Source organism: Danaus plexippus, chromosome Z, assembly GCF_018135715.1.
Source record: "Danaus plexippus chromosome Z, MEX_DaPlex, whole genome shotgun sequence".
NCBI lineage: Eukaryota > Metazoa > Arthropoda > Insecta > Lepidoptera > Nymphalidae > Danaus > Danaus plexippus.
Genome location: NC_083559.1, coordinates 5502020 through 5527569, shown reverse-complemented (window position 1 = coordinate 5527569; position 25550 = coordinate 5502020). Strand labels below are relative to the sequence as shown.

At 30.5% G+C, this 25550-nt stretch overlaps 2 protein-coding genes across 5 annotated transcripts in view; one reads left to right on the top strand and one right to left on the bottom strand.

The window, feature by feature from the left end:
• Window positions 1–25550, top strand: part of LOC116777766 (zinc finger protein ZFP2-like) — an 81734-nt gene that overhangs the window by 46656 nt on the left and 9528 nt on the right. The window lies entirely within an intron of this gene.
• On the bottom strand, window positions 146–25550 carry LOC116777381 (tetratricopeptide repeat protein 39B-like). The gene is made up of 14 exons (XM_032670895.2): window positions 25438–25550; window positions 10752–11066; window positions 8658–8716; window positions 7665–7772; window positions 7285–7468; window positions 6828–6985; window positions 6109–6274; window positions 5295–5456; window positions 3731–3894; window positions 3388–3549; window positions 2000–2186; window positions 1388–1569; window positions 1197–1316; window positions 146–1123 (listed from the first exon to the last, which is right to left on the bottom strand). Exons 2-14 carry the CDS (start codon window positions 11046–11048, stop codon window positions 706–708), a joined length of 2367 nt encoding a protein of 788 aa, XP_032526786.2. The 5' UTR covers window positions 11049–11066; window positions 25438–25550; the 3' UTR covers window positions 146–705.

Below are 25550 nucleotides of genomic sequence, written 5' to 3'. Positions count from 1 at the left end.
AATATTTGCCATTCAAAAAACGATGAAACTGATATGTTTTGATCATCGAACTCTTCATGCGATTCATTGTCCATTATATGGTTTCGATAGTTCCAGGTACGATTTAAAATTAAAATATTTTCCTTTATTTTATAATAAAACAAGGTTTATATTAATATTATATTTCATATATAACAAACATACACAGAATCCTGTAAACAATTTATAATACATCGTAACCATTGTCCATATTATTATCACATTTTTTATTATAATTTATACAACTTCGGATCTAGGAAATTTTAATTTTCACATTATTTATACATTCTCGTAAATTCTTTACAAATATTAAAGAAATAATAACAACTAATGGGACGTATGTACAAAAATAATGTCAAAGATGAAGTTAAGGCAAGATAATGCATTGCATTAGACTGCGCAGGCCAAACTCGACATTACCACGGACTGACCGAGTACTAACATTATTATTATTATATATTATATATGTATTATAAATGTATCTTCAAGCACATAGTAACGTCAAGTGTCAGTCTATTGCAATAATAACATAATTTATTTAAATAAACATAATAACAAAACAAACTACTAGAAACCGCCCTCTCCTTACAGATCGTATCTCTCCACACCGTGTCCAGGGTAGAAGGAGGGGCACATAAAGAATCTAGCAATTCGCAGGGTTATCTTCCAGCCCCGCGAACGACGACGTCATCTATTCGTGTTCGAGTTCGCGTTCGCGTTCGTGTTCGCGTTCGTGTTCGCGTTCGCGTTCACGTGCGCGTGCCCTGGGTTCGCTCTTTGCAGAGCGATCTCTTCAGGTTCGTTTCTAACATGCGAACTGGCCGCCATTATTGCCCTTGAATCGGCTATCGTGTTCAGAACTTCCCTGGTCGTCATCCTGCCTGATCTGTTCTCGACGACCTCTCTGGATGTAGTGATTGGTCTGCTGGATGACGATGTCGATGTCGATGGTCGAGCTGCGAGCACGTTGACGCTGGCCATCGGTACAGCACTAGCCGTGGTCCCAGCCACAACCGTGTTGGCTGCACCCGCGTTTATCAACTCCAGCTTCGAATGTATGCGGAACTGTAGTCTGGCTTCTAGTAAGTAACCAGCGTATTTTTTCCTGATGACAGATATTTAATATATTACAATATAAATATGCATATTAAGGTATTTTGACTGTTTTGATGATCTACCTCGCGTCATGTAATATATCCACGGCCTGGTACGAGTCGCCGAGCGCGTAGTGGCACATGGCTATCTCGACAGCCGTGAAAGGTACTAGATGTGTGCCGTCCTTAATTTCGTCTTTCATCCTAAGATATACATACACGTTTAAATATAATATAAATATACATATATATAAATATATATTACATGTACTTACGTCAGCACCACTTCGAGATGTCTCAACGCGAGCCTGGGCAAGGACATCGCTGCCAATAGACTGCCGTTCAGATATTTGACCACGGCAAGGTCCTCCTTATCATAGTCCGGAGTGTCGCTGGACGAGTCGCTCCGTCTGCTCCTCAGGGTTGTTTCAACTTCGTCGCATAATTTTTCGATGTGCTGTTCATATATAATACTTATAGTATAAAAATAATTGTGTAGCTATTTTTTATGTGACTACTGAATAGCTAATAGATATCAAATAAGAATTCTATCTAAACTTGAAACATATTATCTTCTATATAATTTGGATAGTAATGTATGAATTAAGAAATATTGGAACACTTCAATTACTAAGTTTTATTAATCGGCTAATAAACTGCAAAACTAAAGTACAAAATTCTATGTTGATACAAATAAGTTTTTTCAAATCTAAACTTTAATAACGGCATTACTTAATAATACTCATTATATAGCTCTCAAGCATCTCACGATCCTGACAGAATAAACACTGCGAGTCAATACTTGGACATTGCAACGGCGCGTATTATCCGTGTACGATGTAGTGTGTATGTAGTTAGTGTACATGTACGAGTAAATTGGATCTCACTTTGAGCATTCTGTCGGCGTAGTGAGGCTCGGCGGCGAGTGATGGAAACATGTTCCACAAACACATCAACTCGACGCCGGGCAGGGTGAGGTATCCGCGACGAAGCCATCTCTCGCAGCGACGGATAACGAATTTCTCCATTGGCAGCGAACGACCCATGAGTCTCTGTTTGTAGCTTGTGGCCTTCCTACATATATGACAACCGCGTGACAAACATTCATCTATACGGTTTCGTAATATATATATTATTTAAATATTTTCACTACAACTAATTCAGCTCTACGAGTATGTATGATGACTAAATGTACTGAAACGTTCTGTATTAAAGTGACGATGGATTTCTGTAGTTATATAGATGAAAAATATTTCGTTTTATAAGGACTACAGAATTTACTTTAGTTTAACTTAGAAAAAATTATTTTAATAAATCTAACCTTGACATTTATGTAAAATATTATATAATATGTTAGTGAATTAATGAACTCTCGAAGCTAGATTTATGAAATAAATATGTGAAGTTAATATAGATTCTAGAATATTCTTGATTATTTTATCTTAAATAAACTTGAGAGATTATCCCAGCTAAGGATATAAAAAAAGAGGTTTAGAAGGCGAATCTGTTATGAAACTGCGAAATAATACAAGCCGTTAGTTATAAAAGTCTTTTATCAAGAGCTTTTTAAAATGTTCTACTAATAAAATTCATGATAACAAGGGACGGGAAATTCCGATACAACTATTTCTTTGCATTTTTAACTCGGAGCTTATCTGACGTTCTTTACCAGTACTTAAGCGGAATTTAATTCTATCGTAAATTATACGAAACATGAGAACAACAAATATTAAAAATATATATATTTTAAACAGAAATAGTTCGTAATAAAAAATTATGTTATATTAAAATTAATAGTCATGTTATTTAATTAGAACAAAAAAAGTTCTCGTCATCCGAGAAAAAAATGTCCAATTATATCGCGGAGACACGTGATTGTAAGGTATACAATGTGTTACGCTCTGTTGCTCATAAACATTTTATTAGTATCACTGTAAAGTGACCTTTTACTTTTGATTGACGTTCTGGTAATTGTTCACAGTCGGCATCAATTACGACACTGGCGTGCCTTTTGGGGTATATATATAGTGGACAGTATGTCTAAAGATAGAAAACCTTTATAGTAATTATTATGAAAATTGTAAAAATCATAATAAATCTGATAATTTTCATCAATATGGTTCACAAATAATTTCGTCTTGTATGATTTTTGAGCTTAAATTACTTTTATGATATTGTATTTCTACACAGTAATAAATGATTTCGGAGCCACATGCATGATAACTGATTGCGGAATGAAGTGATCGAGTTCAGCGGCGTGGAAGCTATTTGTTACCTGAGTAGTAGTTCACAGTGTCGCCTCTGGTCGGTGGTGAGTCCGTCCCCCCGCTCTAAGTGCATGGCGGCCTCCGTGTACATGTATATAGTGCGGGACCACTTACTCTCCACGCCTAGTCTACTCGCATACCACGCGGCTTGAGACCATTCCATCATTATTCTAAGAACATTTAAGAATAGATCAAAAATAAAATAAACTAATGAAAATCTAAAATAAAAATCGATTCATGGCCGTTCACTGTCATTAATAAACTTTGAATCTATATAAAAATTAAAAACAAAATTGAAAGGTTAATGTAATGCCACGTAGTTGTGGTCGGTGAAACTCTCATATAACTGACCCGTATGCCCATATCATTTCCCAGTAACATAGATGTTTTAGTTGCGGCCATAGATTCTCAGTGTGAGTCGCCATCTGATACGATTCCACCGCTTCGTTGATCATACCCCGAAGTAGTAGCATCCGAGCTTTGAACATCGTAAACCACACGCTGTTCGGATACCTCTGTTACCGAAATACATTCAGGTTATTTCATTGAACACGAAACGACGATGCAATACGGACATATACAGTGTGCGTACAACTAGCACGAGAATCTGTTTACATTACAAGTTGAGAATTTTATGTTCATAGCACTTCTAAAATTGATTAACTTGAATTTTTTAACGTAAGTGAAATATACAACTATATTAATTATAATATTGTTTTATGAAAAATTTAATTTCAATATTTTTATTGTTTATCGTCACAAGAAAAAGATTCATATTTCTTTTTTCAATAAATATACATAGTTTGTAAGTTTCGGTAACGTAAACCTTTGTAGATTAATGTTGAGCTTTAAAAACGTAATTAAATTAATTTGACAGCTATATTTTTATATATTCACGTATCAATATATCGTTAATTAAGGATAGTTTTGAATGACCTCAGTGTGCTTCATGACACGTAATACCTTTACGAGCTGGCCGGAATTCTCGACAAATTGTTACCCAGAATTTGATATATCGTGTCTTCCCTGGAGCCAATTGTTAGCTTCTGTGGTCAAATTCGGTACCAATATAAACTGATATTCCCATTTCCCATCAACAACTATATTTTACGTACAAATTTTTGTTTTATTTAATTACTGCCTATAATTATCCAAACAGTAACCGAAGGTTAAATCAAGTTCTTTATTCTTTACAGAACACGACCGAACCCGTTTTAAATATTAAAAAAAATATCATAATAAAACCAAATAGCAAAACATTTAATTCTAAAAACTAATGGTCTTTTGCAACAAAAACTTAAAGTATTCTTTAATATATTCTGTTTAAAAACTAAGATATATCATCATGAAGCACACGTCATAAAACAATCCGACAAGTCAGGACAAGATGGAATCGAATGCGCAATGTGAAGAGCAAAAAAAATTTGACATCTGTAATAAATAAGTACGGCTGGTAAGTAAGAAGGAAATCTTTTAACTCCAACTTCTAATTTTTAACAGACAAGTCTCGTATCCCGATTTCTTATTAAACAAATCACACGAGTAACGCTTTATGATATTTCAAAACGAAATTTATGTTTAAAATAAAAAACAATGCGCTGAGAAACCGAACAATATGTCTATTACAAAAGTATTGTGTGAACTTCAATGTGCGATAAGTATTGCGAGTTGTGACGTCGGAACAATCGTTATACAAGTCATGAAGCGTAACGCTTGGACGCTCTGTTGTAAACAAGAATTTTTTTATTAACAAAAAAACATTTAATAATTCTAATTGATACACATAAGTATTTAATTCTAATATATATTTTTATTTACGGATGTTTTTGTTTTACATTCTAAATGAAACGCTATTAAATTTATAAGGAAGTTTTTTAAAAATAATATAAAATAAAAAGCCTTATCGTCAACTCACCGCCAATCCTCTAGAAATCATTTGTTCCGTAGCAAAATAATCCGGTACAATAGCGGCAAAGTGTCCAATAACTAGATAATAGATCAAGAGAGTCAGTGAACAGAGCACAGACCGTAATCCTGGGGATTTGGCCTCCATCTTCAGATCCTCTATGCCTTTTTCCTAACAAAGGAAACCTTATTAAAGTCTTGCAGCAAAGCGCATTTATTGTTAAGTTATAAGTCACGTAAATAAATCCGGCACTATCAAATACAATGGACGCTTTAAGTTCTATATATATATATATATATATATATATATATATATATATATATATATATATATATATAAGTACATTTAATCTTAACAAACATCAACAAGGGAATATTGAATTATATTTTTCTCTTCGTAATTATTACCTGTTATAAATGGATCAGCAACTGTTTTTTTTTCATTAACGTTTTCAGCAATAACGAAGCGGGGATTAAAGCGAAAAACTTTAAAAATTGTTTCACACGTTCATTTCATTTGATAGATTCCGAATATTAATCTGTCTGTCTATCTAGTTTTGATTTCAATATAAAAGCAATCCGCACCGGGATTTCACGTATATTGAGTTGTCGCCGTTGAATTTGTAAACAGATTATTGTTGGAAATAAAATATACGAGTTCATTAAAGAACATTTTTGGTAACTTTTTATTTAGTCACGAGGTTCTTACAACTGAACCTTCTAAATATGGACATATTTTATTCGTAGCGACAAACCAATAGCAGATAATGGTAATGATATTTTAAATTAAACACAATTCCTAAAGACGTGTTCCATTAAAATACCTTATTAGCGCTGAATCCTATAAACTCCAAGAGTGTTATCAGGCGGGGGGGCAGCAGTGATATCATGACATCAAAGGTCGCCAGGCCGAGTCTGACGCCGCTCTCAAAGTGAGCCTTACATTCAGCACTCTCCCATTCCTTACGCGACAATATCTTAGCGCATTGCCTAACACACACAAAAAAAAACAATTAAAGCTTAACTCGCGCTTATGAATTTATCGAATATCATTTAATTGCGTCAATCAATCCGTAATTTCCAAATCGAATTCGGTGTCATTAGGAATTCATATACGTATTATCGAAGGTAGAAATGAAAATTGATAGCTATTATAAATTGATAACACGAAGTGGACATCAATTATATATAATTAAGTCCAAATACATAGATCGTGAACAGTATTGCTTTGAGGATTTAGAAGCCAGCAATGTAACCAATATTTTTTTTTTCCATGTAAAAATTGAAATGTATTGAAATTCTAAATATATATTTTAATAAAATCAAAACTAGCTTCACTTGATAGCTGATATTGAATTATTTTAATTTGACGTTCCATCCATTAACGTATTTAGTTGGCTTCGGGAACTTCGTTTCACAAATTGTTGAAATATAATTCCAAGCTTGATTTTAAAATTCTGTAGAATTGTGTTGATGTTTAACTTAATATGATCATGGTGGGTGAACATTTTTTGATGTTGGTATCGTATATGTTATGACGTACTTGTAGCTGTTAAAGGACGATTTAATGCGGAAGGAGGCCTTCACTAAGCCCGCTACATCTTCGTTCTCGAGGGCTCCGATACAAGCCTGTAGCATCACTGCCTCAGCATGAATGAGTTCAGCGTGTGCCTCTTCCTCAGTATAAGTCGCGTAATTTGGCTAAGATTTCGAGATTAAAGGATGAGTATACCACCATCGCGTATACTTTATAATTAAAAACAGTTAAGAGCATTGTTTTATAAATCGGGTGATGGTCATTGATTCATATTTCAAACGGCTTTAATGTTACTTAATTATTACACTATCATGACACAACGTCTTTCTTTGAAGCAACGAATATATCTCATTTGAGAATATTTGATCTCTCACTTTCAAGATGACTAAATTAAATGTTCAAGGAACTGATGAAGTTAAACGGTAAATCAATAAAGTGGGGCCCAGAAACTAAATAAGATTACCCTCCTAATGATGGCTCCAATAGACTGAACAAAGTTGTAGTTCCGGCGATGTTGTGAGCACAGTTCGAAAGTATGTCTCAAAGCGTCGTTTGCTTTTTGTATTTGAACCGGATCTAGGGTTAGCATCGCCGGTATGAACTCGAAAATGGCAGCACCGTGAGCGTGGTATAGCGATACGTCTTTCCTGTTAAGAAATAAATACAGTTTTGGTCCTATTGTCTGATTACAATTGAATCTCGTTAACATTAATATGTCAGGAGCTGAATTATCATTCAGATCCTTTGTATTTGTATCCTAAAATACAACTTAAGTTCAGATGTTCAGATAAAATTTAATATTGCAAATTTTATGCGTTTCACAAGCCCGCGTCTTCTACTTACCACGGGGTCATAATGGATATGGCTCCGTCAAGATTATTGTTGAAGAAGAGCTGAAGAGCACGTTCACAGTCTCCCAGCGCCGAGTAGAGTGTCAACTCAGTCGATATTCTATATTTAAATTATTACGTATTGAATACTATGCAATACATACGAAATATGAATTCATAAAATGTATGTAATAAATGAGAGCGTAACAAATAACCAGCTCGTAGGAAGTCGTCCGTTTAAATGTCCTAAATACGTATTAAATAACTTTATAAAATTTCACTGTAAACTTTAGTTTTGGAGCTACGTTATAACTTTCAACTATTGTTAATGAGCTGAATAGTATGTGAAATGGTTAAATGTTATATGTGAGCTGGGATTACTACATGAAAGAATTTTTTGTAAAATGTTCGTGTACGAAAGTGGCGACTCCATTAAATTACCTCGTTTAATCCTTAAAGCGGATTATATCATACAAAGCCAGACTTTTGTCTGATGAACTTAGTCTTTTGGGAGTTTGCTGTAGGACAAAATCAGTCTCATTCATATTGATGAACTCAATGTATAAAACAAAACATCGAATACTGTTATTGCAATGTCATATTTGATAGTTGTTTTGAAGTGTATTAAATGTGAAAGAGGAAAATTTTAAGAACAAAAAGCATTAATTTATTCGTATATGGAATCTTTTAGATGATGAAATTCATTAGCTATAAGGTCTTTGTTAACGCACATACGTAATTGATAAGAACTTTAACCAGAGATAATAAATACCACCAATAAATATGCATATAGTTAATAGAGATACTTAGTACATACATATTTATTTCAATATTTTTTTTTGTCAATACTATATTCCTGGAAGTTTCATCTGAGTTTTATTTTAAACGAGAAATTTAATAATCCTATTAGGAGTAAAAGTGGAACTTGTATGTCATCCGGATACAGAAACTACTACTAAGTTATAATTCTTTTTCTGGTTCTACGGTTTAATATAAAAGTACTTACGCTGTTGAAGGGTTGCAGGGAACTATTGGACTGCTCGGTGGTGAAGACCCATGATCTTCCTGCAAATAAATACAAATCAAATATGCATGTACGTATTACACTTTATTGTATTTGAGATCATCTTTTATTGCACCTACTGTGTTCTACTTCATTGTATAGACGTATAACGATGTCAGTTGATATAAATACCTACTGAATTGTTTTATAACTAACTATATATATTTTATTGCGACATAGTTCATTCTATTAATGTCTACGTTTAAAAATAAGTCGCGCAGAAAAGTGATTTCATGAAAGCTGGCTACATTCTTTATAACTTTATTTCAAGGCATTTAATGGAATAGCTGGAATGCCGTGTGATGAGCTTGACATTTTATTATTTATATTAAATATCTAAGGGTTAAAAATAAAACAATGAAAATTAAATGTACCTTCCACAAATATGATCGTTATGTACCTCTGTATCGATTAGAATGAAATGAATCGTCTGTTTTTATTATTTCAACATCTCCGATAACACTTTTAATGTGAATGAATACAATTTTATTGAAGTATTATTTGAGTGAATTATTATTATTTTATTTCGCACTAAAACAGAGCTAACGCGCACAGCGCTGTAAGTAGGTAAGCAACGTGGCTTGCATATATTTACAAATAGAAGAATGCTGTGGGATAAATTTTTACGAAGATAAATGACGGGATGCATCAGTGAAGAGCGACAGATTCGTGCAATAATATATGAATATATATGTGGCATCAGACATTACGATTAAAACTTAGTACAGAACCTTCGAAGACTTTACCGGCGCCCGTGAAAGAAATTTGAATAAAATATTTAATTGAATACAAAATTTGTCTCTTTGAAAATAATTTAAAAAAAAGTTTCTTGTTAATTGCTAAAAAAAAAACCAAAGATATATTAATAAATGTTTTCATTTCAATGATAATTTTTAGGATGTATATTAAATAAAAATATAAATATATTTTATTGAAGTAAAACTATCATTTTAATGAATTTCAAAACCACCCTTCCGTGATGTGGAGTTATCTCAGATAAAATATTTTTTTTATACCTATTTCAAGTGCGTATTTTATAATTGGTACATACTGAGTGTTTAAAATAACGAAGAAATATATTTTCTTTTAATATACATATATGTATATACAATATAAATGTACTAAAAAATCTAATGTTTAGACCTACATAAATCGCCACTAGTGATTACATTACATTAGTATGTGATTATTAAATTGTATGAAAGATAAAGCTATATAATACTTCACGTCTGTTAGTTTTAGTTCACATACATATATTCAGTTATTAAAAGCCCAGAAGCGAATTACATGAAAATCGCTTAGAACTGAATTTCTTATCAAATTCGTGTAAACATCATAGCCGAGCGATCAAATCCACCTTTGACCAACGCTGTTTATTTAGCAGTGCCCCGCTGCTAGTTCCGTAAATTAAGTTCAACCAGTGCATGTCTCGCTCAAAATGTTATCGAAAATTATTCAAACAAAATATTGTAATAGAAAACTAACAGTTTGCTGATATAATATTTGAAGCTTTAGGAAGTTATTGAATTTATATTTTATCACGTAGGTATAAGGTATAGATTAAATTTTGTGTAAAGTGAACCACACATTTCCCGTGTTTGCTGTGAGTTTTCTATCGGCGCGGCGTTTTGTATAATTTACAGTTGATAATATTTTTATTTTATAAAGAGTTAAGAGTCAGATGCCTCGGTGATTTCAGATTACTTGAATACAATACTTTTGTATGTTATAATGTAAGAAAGTGTACGACGAAATGGTCAAGTGTTTAAGTACATAATTTACTCTATAGTTTTTAAATGGCTCTACTAGCGAGGACTTAGAGTTGTGACACGGACAAAGAAACTTTCGGCCTAACATGATTTTCTATATTATCCCAAAACTCTCGCAAAGTTTCTTTATTAGCTATTAATTTTAATTCAAACGCTTAAAGAATTTTTAATCTTTATTAATTTTAGTCTTAATTTTGTTCCATAACTATAAAAAACATGTTGATTTTCTGGAAGTTTAATGTTAACATAGTACATTAGGAATACTTACCGCTTCAAAGAATTCATCACTATCAGTGTCCTCCGGTTCCGCTCTTGGAGCGATGCCAGAGTAGCTGTCCCGTCGGTCACGGTTCCTTGGTCCACGTTGAGGTTGGTATCCTGACGTACTGGGTTGCGGTTCGCCATTTGATGTATTGAATTGTGTCTCCGCCGTAATCCCCAGAGCGGTAGTTGCATGTAATTGTTCTTCTGTAGCAGTGGGTCCCGTCATTCTTTCTTGGATAAATTCGGTCGTAGCCATCGGTGTGCTGGGCGGCGTCCTTGCTGCTGCCACAAACTCCGGCATCACGATCGGATTCCCCAGCTGTATTAAAACATTGTCAATCGTCATTACATTTTAAACTTTTAACTCTTTGATGGCGCACAGCCGTCGCTGGTGTGGTGCTTGTTAAAATAAACATTTCTAACTTGACATAATCTTTTCGGCAGATTCTTGGAAGCTTGCTTTTATTTTATATTTAACGACAACAAATATGCATTAGCTGAAGAATCCATTCTTATAATGTTGTTAGCAAAAGGTAAAAAACTCGAATTCAATTAATTCCGTTAACACTTTATGTGTAGTGTTAAGTTAATGTGGAATGTTTTATATATAATAATCCATCCAATGTTGCAGTGACTTGTTACGGCCAGTTAATAAATGTTATTTCATATTTAACATATTTTTTTAAATTCTAGAACCGCATAGATGACATTACATACATGTACATAGAGTGCAGACAAACCATTATGAAAAAGTTCGACAAACACTCTTATATCTATGTTACTAATTAAATTAAAATTGCACTTAGTTTGAAAAAATAATCATCGAAAATAAAATTTAATTACGCTGTATAAGATGTGAACAACATTGAGTTGAGGGTTACAAATATGCAAAAAGATATTTGGCGTATAACTAGAGCGATATTTTTAAAGATCACATAAATTTATATAGCATGTAGGGTATTTAAATGAAAATTGTACACAATTTATAATGTAAGCTCATAAATATGATAATACCTATTTTTATACTGTAATGTACGCAAACAGTAGTTAGGTTTGTACTGTAAAGCATATATGGGATTTAAATCTCGCAATCCCAAAAGGGATTTGGTTGTCGTCATATAATATATATGAAGCGCTTCGATACGTTCGTTTCTTTAGATATCTGATTTATAAGAAATAAAAAATATTATTTTTAAATAATAATTATCAATGTAAAAAATTCTTAGTAATGTTAAGTGGTTGCATTTAATTTGCCATTTGAGTGTATTTTTCCGACGGATGCAACGTTCGCCTACACGTTACATAAGTAGATTTAGAAACAAAAGAAATATAAACGTATATTTTTATATTATTGGATGCTTAAGGTCTTTTCCTGTTGCTTGAATAAAAATGCACAGCCTTAAAAATAATCCGAGCAGTACATTCGATTCCATTCAACATGTATTTTTAATAATGATATAATTATCTATTTTCGTCGCGACAGTACTCGTGGCGCTCAATAATATTCGAACTTTAAAATGTTTTGTGAAACAGTTATTATAAATTGGGAAGAGACGCGTCGGTGATGCAAGTAATTAATTAAATTATGATCAAGTTGTTATTTTTCGTTAATTATGAGGCTTTTGTGTGTAATGTAATGAATAAACCATTTTCGCTGTTTAAAAATCGGAATATCATAATGAGCAAACTTGTAAACTTATTGATAAAACCATTTTCAAACCTAGCTTTTAACAGATTTTTTTGAGAGAAGCTAGCTAGCTTTTAAGAGTTTACCTTTGCTCTTTTATAACTTTAACTTTCTATATATTTTAAAATTTTCGACTTCATAGTATTTGACTTAGTTATGTTATTTGAACTGTTGAAAGGTGGAAATGAAGCCGTAGGAGGTGAACACAATATCTCAGTAACAAACTATTTACTCTCATCTTGAAGACACTCATTTCGTGTGCGCATGAGGAAGGAGGAAGCGGCCTTACAGGCCTCGCCCTTTTTTTTTCATAGTTCATGAAATACTAATAATGGGAATCGCTATGATGAAGCACACTGTCACCGTCTTCATCTCGAGAACTAAAGCGTTCAGAGTAATTTTTGAAAAAAAAAAAAACTTCCAATTTAGTTATGTCTATTGGACTCTACACTAAAAATTAATAATACGAGCATAATTTTTCTCTCTTAAACTAGTACACCGCTAAATTATCGCTCATTCTTATTATTTTCTCACCTTTGTTATTTTATATTTTCAGACTGAAAAGTATATAATAATACGTATTGCGTAAACTCAAATAAAAATGTTTTAATTTTAAGTAGATAAAAATATAAAATTAAGTTAAAATATTTTATTGGTAATATTTTTTTTTGTTCAAATTAAAACTAGTAGGATATTTAATTAGTACAGATTATTATCTCAATATGAAAAGAAACTTAATATTTTGAAAGACTGATTTTTACAATCTTTAAGGTTTTCTTGGGTCTGGATATTAACTTCTAAATGGAAAAATATATATATATAATCTGATATATATATATCAGATTCTTGCACAAGAAATTATTGAAGTCAATGTATTTTAAAAAAATATACTAGATCTTATAATCATGCTTATTAAAAAAACATTTTACCATACATTGCGTAAAACATATTAAAAATTATTATAAGAAATAAGTATGTAAAAAAATATTTTTAATGAATTAACTCACTGAATATGACACTAATGTTTAAAAATAAAACTATTATATTCATTAGAAAACACAACACAATGAAATAAAATGTACATTAAAATTTAAGCTTAAATGAAACTAAGACGCGCGCATTTCAAATTTACACAAAATAGAAAAGGTTTATCCTAAACCAGGACGAGTCATGAAGAATGTATTTGAAATCGCAAAACATATTTCAATATATTTATGAGTAATAAATTCGCATATCTTGTAAAAAAAAAAACAGATCTTTGAAAAGGTAAGCATTTTAATATTATATAAAAATCGCAAATTACTATTATCACTATTATGCAGGCGGCGTTTTATTTAAAAATATTTAATATATCACGAGGATAATTTTTACCGAAATATTTCCGAACCCAACCGTCAAAAGTTATTTCTTAAAGGGAATTCCCCATAAGTTTAGAAACTCACCTCGTCTTCGCCGAGCACGTCGTGACGCGTCGCTATTCTTGTCACATAAAACATATTGTAAAAAAATTTAAACTTTATAATTTTTATTAATAATAATTTTAGCTGTGGAGGCTGCCGCTCGTACCGGCGTCCGCGTGATCAGTGCTCTTGCAGTGTTGCCAGCGCTTCTTATACCCTGCCGCGACCTGAACCAGACCACGCCTGTACCCCACCCACTACAACCATTCGGTTCCAGGAATTATAACAAAATATAAAATCACACAAAACATTAACAATTTTTAAATTGTGAAATTTTCACAACTGAAACCTCTTAAATACAACCGAACATAAGAAACTCCGAGAGAACTGTTTTGAAACTTATTTTTCTTTTAAACATTTCTTAAATTATAAATTAATACTCATTTTTTTTATGTTTTAAAATTGTCTTACTTAGGCTTCATAATTTTATTACAATTTGAAACACGTACGATAAAGTCAAAATTTTTACGTTTCATAATTAACTTCTAATGTTAGTGAAAAGTACAAGAAGAGATTATTTTACATAAAGAGCCTTGTGGTTAGTCTTTTATCACCAACCTTATAACACCCTAGATTTATTCAATTAGATTAAATTGAAAATTGAAAAATGTAAATTACAAAGTTTGAAGAATCTTTCAACGACGTCTTTAGGAACGTTTTTATCCAATTTCGCTGAAATATCAAAAAGTATTGCGTGCTGTGGATTAGTTCTTAATAAGGAAAGAAGTCAGTACCTTGTGCATTTAAAGTGAAGTCCTTAATAGCAAATTATGAGTGAATAAGATATTCTGAAATACGTCTTTCCTTGGTAATAATATTTTTTAAACGTCCGGGGACCTTGTCTGTTTTATGAGGAGTTTTATAATTTATGTAGCAATTTAAATTCTTTCAATTAATATATTAATAATATTAATATTTCTTAGAGAACAACGGTTGTATTGATATGTGAGAGAATTGAAGTTTTGTGCTATAGCTGAAGTGTTTTTTTAATCTAATTTAGTTCTATAAATAACATGCTAAAATTTAAGGTAAATATTTGTTCGCCATAGATATTACTAATAATTAAAATAAGCGATGCTGATCCGATTACCTACGATTTTCAGCCTGCAAACACAGCTTAGTCTGGAAATTATTAGTAATTTAAATCTTATTACGAAGAGCATATAGGATTAACTACAACATATAAAATAAGATAAATCTCTGTATACGATTATTGAAGTAAATATATCGATTTTAGAACTTGTTTTATTGACTTTAAAATATACTTGGATATTTGAGTATCATAATAGTTACGTTGCTAATATTATAAATATATAAAACCAGTATTGGTTTAAATATTAGGTACGTTTAGGTCATCACTGAAACTAAGTTACAAATGTAACAGGAGATTGAAAATTTTAAAAATATTGTAAAATTGATCAAATAAAATGATGCGGGGAAGTAATAAAATCCACATTAATTTCTGCGACGGCTTAAAACCTCCACATCCCTCGTCCCCTTTGATGCATCACTGACAATACATGTGCGCGGACTAACAGCGAAGCGAGGAAAATTAAATTAACAAATCGAAACACTATTACTTAATTATATAAAACGAACACCATTATCATCCGCTTGCATAGAAAACGAACATCATAAATTGTAATCGATAATAAGCTCGTTTAATAAAACTATTCAGAATGTCAAAGTTTGTAACAACTTTGAGTTAACTAAAGCATCTTTATAGTTACTAACTCTAGACTATGACGCTTTCTATGAAATTGATACCATGTTTACAATAGTGGCTCTCTAGCTAAAGGCCTGGACTCTGTAAGAGGAGGAGCGATTTTACAATGGCCATTGAATCAGAACTTCAATGAAGCGAATCTCATATATCTCATTAAGCTTACGGATTTACCTTAGCTCTTTAACATTAAATAAACAATTGAACGTGAAGATGAAACCAAGCCATAATTTTAAAGATTTTTCATATCAAAGTCTCATTTTTAATATATACTTAGTACAATTTATATTTACTGTTCATAATATTTGTGTTGGTAGTTTTAAGTAAATATGATCTTTGTTTGTAACAATTCTTCGTTTATAATAATACGTATCTTTCAAATAATGGAACCTAAGAAGTCTGAATTATAAAGCTATGTAGAATAATAATGATTTATTTATATAAAAAATGGTTCATGTTTGTTAGTTAATTCAATTTTGTATTAACTCTCAAATCCCTTCCTAATTACATTATAAAGAATCGTCAAATGGTCCGTCGTATAACAAATACTTAACTTAATAAAACTCCGTCACTCATTAAAAATTGTATAGAAATCTCAATATCCACATACGTGTATGAGTATCAACTACAGACGTTCACCTTATTCCTGCTTTTATAACTACAAAATATTTTTTTTTCATAAAACAATGTAACAAAATCCATAGTGCTTAATTTAATGTCTCGCTAGTATTCAAATTGTCTACTCTATTTACACCACTAATGGGTCCGTTAAATTTAATAACGCATCGTCGATAAAACTATTTCGGAATGCATCAGTAGCTCGCACAGACTTGCATAATCCAAAATCCTATAAATCAAGCTCGCCCATCACGACTAATATTTAGGGAGGATGGAGGAATTTTTGGTAGATTACCCTTCGTATATAAATATTCGTATTATTACTGAATCATAATGAGACCTGTAGTCATTAAAGTCACTCTAGTTAGAGAATATGAAAACCTCATAAAAAAATTAATTGTCTCGTTATAAATAAGTTACACACAAATCTTATTTTTAAAACTTATCCTGTAAATATATGTACTTAATGGGTGAAATATAAATCGAGTCAGGAACAAATCAGTTCATTGGAGAAGTAATTATGATTATAACAGGAACTTTCAATTCGAAGAAACATTCTACCCAACAAGGAGCACTAGGGATTACAAAGAAATCTAGACGAGCGTAGTGTTATTTAAACTTCGTATTGGGATATCTACCTTCCTGAGCAGACTGCCCTTACTAAGTGTCTGTATCGCGGAACTTAATACAAACAGTTATACATTTGTGTTGCGTGTATGTATCTAAGTTAATGGTCATGTGTGATAATTATTTAATAACAAAATTAAAACTGTCTTTAAATAGTTTGGCAACAAAAACTTGTAGTAAGGGTATAAAATTGTGAAGTGGGAAGTCAATACGTTCATAAACTTTTATCAAAGTTATGTCATTATATCAGATGAATATTACTAGTTCATGAGAGCTCAAGAAATAGTTAGTTTACTAAGAGTTTTTTTTATATTCATGAGAAGGTAACTTATTTGAAAATAAATTTTAATACATTTGTTTAATATGCAGCTTTTCTAAGATTATAATTGTTTAATAAATTTTTCTTATTAAAATTTCGTTTTATTTTAGTAGGTACCATATTTTTTTTTACTGTATATTTGTAAATAAATCATATCTAATTAGGTAAATTATTAATTATCATATCTAACAACATTATAAACGTCACATGTTTATGGAATAGATAATGTTTAAGGGGATGACATCTTATAATTAACCGCTGAAGAGCTTAGTGTATTAAGTGCACTATTCATGTATTTGGGTAAAGTTATGATCGGCATATTGCACAGGCGCGCGTCAGTCAGCACAAAGGATATCAAAGTGTGCCCACACTTTGATGAGATTCAAATGAAATTGCAGGCAATACTTTGGGAGGTTGTGATAATTACATCAAATAACACTCAGCTTCATAAACTTATGTACACGGTAGCATTCTAATATTTGGGTGAGATAAAACCTTTGTCAACTTTAAACTGATTTAAACAATTTGGTTTTATTTTTATCTATCGTGCAATGGCGTAATATGAATTTTACTGTATTACAGATATAATTTTTAATGAAAAATGAGACTCTGAATAATAATAGAATGACATGTCAGGAAGTTACAAATAGAATTCTTGTTGAAGTTTGTAAATTAAAATTTTCGTTTGAATGTTAAGCGAAAGACGACCGTCAGTTTTAGTTAACAAAGTTCATTACAGAAGAAAAATTAAAAACCTCGAACATTTTATTAACCAAAGCGGAAAATGCATTTGTATGTTTGAAAAGCTTGATTGACACCAAAAACAAAGATATTGGTGAATGAAAATGTCAAACGTTTTTGTTGAAAAGATTTTTTTTTTAATTTTGGAATTAAATTTGTCATGGAATTTATTACAAATTTTTAGTTCAAAGGCTGTTTCGTGAGTCGTGTAATATTGATATGTTTTCACTAGAATTATATTATAATTTATCACGACTGTAAACATTTACAGGTCAATATGATATATATGTAATGCATTTAAAATACCGTTGCGGACTAGGCGGCGCACCGATACAGGGATGTTGTAATCAAAACGTTCTCAGTTTCAAATAATTGAGCCATTTTGGTCGTACTAAATTGCTAACAATCAGAATTAATACTATTAATACTTCAGGTTCAGACGAATAGTCTTATTTAATTGGCTTATAACAGAATCACTCCTCGGATTTAATTTCATATGACTATAATGAAAACTGTGATCAATTTATTCTATTAGAAGTAATTGATAAAACAAAACAATTATAAAACTTTGTTACGATATAATTAAATCAGTTTAAGGTCTTAACAACAAGACGCGTAAAATTGTGTGCTAACATATAATTAATATTTGCACAAACTGTACACTAAATCGATAGTTCAATCAAAGCCCCATTGAATTCCGTGCTTTGTGTACGCAAACCGCAGTATAAACTGATCTCTATATATATTTACATTTTCAATATCCACGTAGATAATTCAGAGACGATTCATATTTGTATCAAAAGATGTTCGTAACAGGATTCATTCCAGATTTTGACGTAATCACATATGGGTTTGTGAATAATTTCAAAGGGTTAGTTTCAAATACAGACCCATCAGATCTATCGCATGGTACTTATAAATCTAATTGAATAGCCCGCAACTGGACTGTACGATTTAATTTCAATAAAACAATATATAAACATCTTTCTAAATTCAAATATTTTTATGAGGATATTATAAGATATAGTTAATCGTTATTAAAAGACTATTTATTATAAATCTGAAGCATTTCGTCCTTTTCATTTTTTTAATGAAACGAGATGAAAGTGTATGTTATAACGTTTAAAAAGCCGTTTCTAGTAAAACATTAAACGTAATAACATGGTTGAAATTAATTCTGTATACAAATTTACATTTATACTTAACCCCGAAATAGTTGAGTGCGTTTGATACATTGAGTTACTAATACAATCAGTACTCATTTAAGTTCCATCTACAAATCTGACAATGCAATTAGTTCATTGTAAAATATAATAGAAAGGGTAGAGCAGGAGCAGCATGAATTCTGTTGTGAATCTAAACGTAGACTTTGATTTAAATATTTTCCAAAATACGATTTAAATTTGATTTTTCGGTATTATAATATATTATTACATTATATTGTTCAACGTACCTTTGATTTGCTTTGTAAAAAGTAAACTAGGTACAGACTTATGCACACTGTAGTTATAAATTTAGGTATGTACTGTTATTTTATAAGAAAAATAAAGTTATATGTTATAAGTTGTAATTTTAACGGGGTTATTAGTGCGGGACAGGTTGGTCCGGCATTAACTCGGAGGTTCGCGAGCCGGAGAAAGTGTGAATTGCATATTGACGCGTGTGACTAACTTTCACTACGTTACATCTCGTTACAACGGAATATCAACGATATAACGTAAATTAATGTAAATATAAATAATATCAGCTGTTATATTAATTACTAATTACAAGATAATGCTTTACATTTTATTAAGTTTTCATACTTTATACTTATACTTTATACTTATACTTCATATTTATACTCAGTACAATATAAAGTATTTAAGAAGAAAATATACTTATAAGTTACAAACAGTCTTATTTTTATTTGTTTGTTATCTAAGACTCTGTCGTTAGTTGTACGAGGTATCAGGAAAATCAACTTCTTCTGTTCCCTGTCTGAAAAATTTTCCAAACTTAACGTGAAATAATTTGTTAACGAGGTAAATACTTTTAAAAACAAATATATTTATTTGATTTAGAATAATAATCGTTTCGTTTTCATCTAAATTCAAATCTGCCTAATATACCCAACGTCTCGCGTATCGCTTTGTATTTTTGTCGTTATTATCTTTTTAAGCTGCTATCTATACGAAAATAACGTTTCCCAAAATGGCAGAGACAAAGAGAAATACAGAATCGAAATGGCATTTTTATTTAAGTAAATATAGATCGATATAAAAATATATATCATATGTTTATTTCAAAAGTGTTATGGTTGAGATTGAATATGAAATGTAACGTTTTATTGAATTTACTTTCGATATCAAAGGTGTTTCAAAACCATTTTGTTTAAATCTGATATAAAATTGTGACGCATTCGTGAATTTACTTTCAATATCCTAGTTGTACGTATTCTTCAAATTGGATTTCAATAAAAGGAAAATATACATAAGGTTTGAACTTAATATCAGACATCCTTTGTCAAAGTGGAAAAGTTTAATGTCTAGACTGAAGCCGGTAGTTGCATGATTTTTAGGCATAACTATAACTGTACATATCCTATTGTAATCTTAATGAAATGTCCCATCTTATTTAAAAGCTAGCTTTGTAATAACGAATAAATATTCTTAATTATTATATATTATTATAACCATAAATATTGAATGAAACATACTTAGAAAATATTTACCCAAGGGACTCCGATTGTTGGAGGAACAGTCGATTACTACCATTCGTTTCTCATAATGTACTTAAATATAAGTAGGACGAAAACAGTAATAAAAAAAATTATATATTCATATATGATTATTGAAATCATGAGTTAAGTCACAAATCTTGTATTACATGATCTTGTATTGAACTTTTCACTTACTTTTTCTTATAAAATCTCATCTTAATAGACGCGAGCAGCAATATTTTGGTGGTTATTAATTCTTGAATATCAAAAACTGTTGCTTTAAAAGCCATCCATAACTTAAGCACGGTTTACTTAGTGTTTTTGTCCTTTGTATTTCCTGAGTGGGAGGGTGCGAATGCACCGTTCAATCACACACCTGCCCGACTACCCATTAGGATTAGCTTGTCTAGAAATTTTATTTTTATGTTTGTTATTACAAAACATGAATGAAAGCATTATTTTTTAACTAATAGACAATTCTTTCAACTTAAATTAACGGACATAAAGTCTTAATTAATTGTGTTCTCCTCATTAAGAACCTTTAATGTCCTTATGAACAATTTCCTTTTTATAATTTTTTGTCTTATATACTATAATTTACACAAAAGAAGCGGTATCTTGAAATATATTTTGTAGAGAAAACTTCCTTGGAATCCTTGGTGAATATGTTTCAAAGAAAGTTGCAAAATCAAAAACTTTTAAGAATCATACAAATGTCTTGAATCAATATCGTGCAGCGGTTCACGTTCGTGGATTCCATTTTATTATTGAAAGAAAATTTTTCAATCACAAAATGAAGTCCGTTAGAAAATTTCTTTGAAAATATTACACTAAAAGTCAACATAAAAATTTAATAACATTTAAGTTCTTTTTCAACTCATTAGTTTATTTGAAAAAAGATGCATTTCATTTTGCAAAGGAAAGCTTAGGAAAATATCCTTAATTAAATTGCTTTTAAAATTATTATTTATATAAAATAAATTTCATGCTTGTCTCTCAAGAGAGGCATCATGATAGTAAAGTTGGTTGTTATCTAAATGTAGAAGACCTCTAATCTTTTAAATTTTTTATCCACTTAAATTAGTTAATAATTTATTTATTTTTTTCGTATATCTTCTTGTTCTTACGTATAATTGAGCTGGATTTTATTGTCTAATATAATATTTACAACTGTTCACGATTTATCTGAACGTTTCCAAATCTCAAAGGCACTTAAATGTACTGTTAAAAGTGAGCGATATATTATTGTGTCAAACATCACTTTCAGATTGTTTGTTTTTCTATATTTCATTCAAATATTTACACATAGTTTATGCGAAATGAAACTCAAATTAGAGAAACAGGTGACAGTTTCGGCTTGATTGTTGAGTCAATCAATTCATATGCTTGCGTCTGTTTCCTGGCGCGTACTATTAATGTTATTAAAGACAATGTGAACAGGATTTCATTGGAATGGTAAGTTAGGGACTATCCAGTTAAGTGTAATTATAAATTAATAACTAATATTTAACACGTATACAATATATGGTATGATGCTATACGAATATTGAGTATAATTCAAACGTAGAGGCTGGAATGCGTTTCAACAAAGCGCTTTGTTGTAGTTTCTTTGTTCGCCGGCTTTTTTCGTGTTTTTTTTTTTTAAATTATTCCTCATTATTTTTTCTTATTTCATAGAGAGAAATATATTCATAACAGATGTTTAACAAATTATCATAATAATAAAATAATTACATTAAAAATAACTGTCTGCTGGTTTCCTTAAGAACCGAAACAACTTGTTGGTGTATTAAAAACTAAAATATAATGAAACACATTAAGTAATCAATGGTTAAGTTGTGACAACGGAAAATACAAATTATTATTTTTAACGAGTATATAGATTTTGATAAAATAAAAGCAAATTAATTTATACATTTCGGTTATGTGGTTAGCTTATTATATGTGTAATTAAAAGGAAAATTAACTGTTGACCACCAAAATGATTATGTTACGTGACAAGAACACGTGAAATGTAAAATATATTATTTGATATGTATCCAGTCTGGTCAATACACTTAGTATTTATAAAAAGAACAACAAATTTATATCACTAATTGAATATCAGACATTCGAAAGGGTATTTGATTTCAAACTGTATTGTAACAATATATTGGAAAAAAAACTCTATTTTAGTGTAGTTTTACAATGGATATTAAAAATATGTTTTTTGAACGAACAATACACTAATAAGATTAGGCACTTCATACTAAGTTATGAAAATAAATTGTAAAATAAAAGCTTTTGCTCTCATACATACATATGTATATTGTATTATACTGCCAGGAGATTATTTTCAATGTTTCTATTTATTCAAGTCTTTTTATTTATTTCTCAATATTTCTCATATAGGATGATTTTATTAATATTAATGTGGTTAGATAAAAACTAGTCACTGGCTTTAAAATGTGCACTGGTAATTACTGCTTCATTAAACATACATCCTTATTCGAGATTAAATCGCAGCTTAGCTCGTCTTTTTAGTTTCACAAATATAATTTATAAAATATTATAATTTAGGATGTTTAATATTTTATTGTATGATATACTAAACACGAAACAGAGCAGCCCTTACAATCGTAATAACATTCTCGACGATGTTTAGTGTAAGACTATATAAGCCGGTACGAGCTAATAGCCTTTGTAGGTCACACTAAGACTTCAACTCTATATACTATATGTATAACACTTGACAATATAAATACGTTTAATATATATATATATATATATATATATATATATATATATATATATATATATATATATATATATATATATATATATATATATATATATTTCAAAACGTTATTCCTACTGCTAAATATCAACCACCGTTTGAAACTCTTAATTTATATGATTTTATGTGAGACTCAAACTAACGAAAATATATATATATATATTTATATATTATTTACACTGCATTCTGTTTTTTTTTTTGCCAGTCCTAAAAAAATTAAAATCTCGCCCCTCTCAACTACGTAATATTCTCGATACTTGACATTTTTATATTCATGGTAATTTATTTCACAGCTTTTATTTTATTTGCTTTATCTAATTATATAAAACAGTTTTCTTCTTATTTATACTATTTTATAACAAATGTCATAAACGGAATCGAATATCGAGATCGGATTTATGTTTTTGGTACGAATAAACATGGTGCACATTCATCATCATCATCATCATCATCATCATCATCAGCCTATACTGGTCCACTGCCGGACATAGGCCTCTCCAATTGCACGCCACTGAGATCTATTTCATACAGTTGATCATTATACGGAACAGATTTGTTGGTCGATACGAAAACCGAGACGGAAAATTTGAGCGCAGACAATTTCGGACGGAACGCAATTTTGAACGAATATCTTTTGTGTGCTTTAATATAAATATATTATTTTTATATATTATCATAATTATAATAACACTGGTAAATATTAATATTTGAATACAATCGATAGGAGAAAAACTTAAAGAGTAACATAGTATTATTAAAACAATAGTAATAACTTATTAATTCACATATATATTATTTAAAAGTGTTATGAACTAAAAGCAACAGCTTATATCAGTTAGGTTTTTATTATACTTCAGGACTAGTTCGTTAGTTTGAGTCTCACATAAAATTATACAAACTGAGATTTTCATTGGTGATTAATATATTTAGCGGTAGGAATAACGTTTTGAAATCAAATAAAATATATTAAAAATATATTAAGTACTTTTTTACTTACTTTTTAACGAAACTTTTCCTAAATTACCAGTTAAATTAAAAGCGATTAATATATTCCACGTCGTATAAAATGTAGTCATTATACGAAACATTATAATCAACAGCAGAGTTAAATTATTTATATAGTCTATATAAATAACACAATCGATTTAATAATAAAAATAAAAAAAATACTTAGATTCCCGTGAGAGGTCCGTCCAGATTCTATTTAGACGATGTTTTAAAGCAATTTATGATACTTTCACTTTATGGTGCATACATTTTTAGCCTATAAGCCATTTTCGAGAGTAACATTTTCCAAAAAGCCATAATTTAGTTACACTTTGATGTACTTTAAGTGGCAGTCGATTTAGCAACTATAGGGGGACGCTAATTCATGTCGAATGCCGGTGTGGGCGAAAGTTTCCAACAATTTTGGTCGCAATGGAGGCTCGGACGAAACCAGATTTTTTTCCGAAGCCGAACTTTCTGTCGTTTAATATAGCTATCATTTGTACTTCACCGAATTCAATAATAATCGTGTAAATCAATTTTAAAACCTTTAAAGTTTTTTTAAAAGACATTTTGAGCGAAAATATAGATCAATTACTCGTAACATGACTTCCAATTATAAATAATAGGCAATATTTTTAATGATGTCGCAGTTTCGCTGGACATGCAGAAAAGTATTCCAACTTTGTTGTTAGCTTGCTTTCATAAAATATATAATCAAGAACTCAAAAGTCGCTGCGCATGATTATGTATATATTTTTATTAAATCGATATTATAATAATGGAAATGAAAAATGCTAACTTTTCCTCTCTTATTAATAATTAACAATATAAGACGTTTGTTAATAAGAGTAGTTGACCTAATTTTATATTTAATTCCATTTCGCACTTGAGAGTAATCTTATCTCACGTAATACTTAGGAAAAATACACATTATAACGCACTTGCTGTCACATAACTCAATATATTATATTGTTAAACAGTGCTATGTACCAACAATTAGACATGTTTAAAGATATACAAGATTTTAAATAGAATCGTTTCCACTTACCTGCTTTAATAACTACCACTCTCACTGACACACCTACAATGCTACACTCATGATACTTTAGTGAGTTTTGACAGACTTAATAAAAACAGCGCGCGCGCTAGCATAGCAAGTGC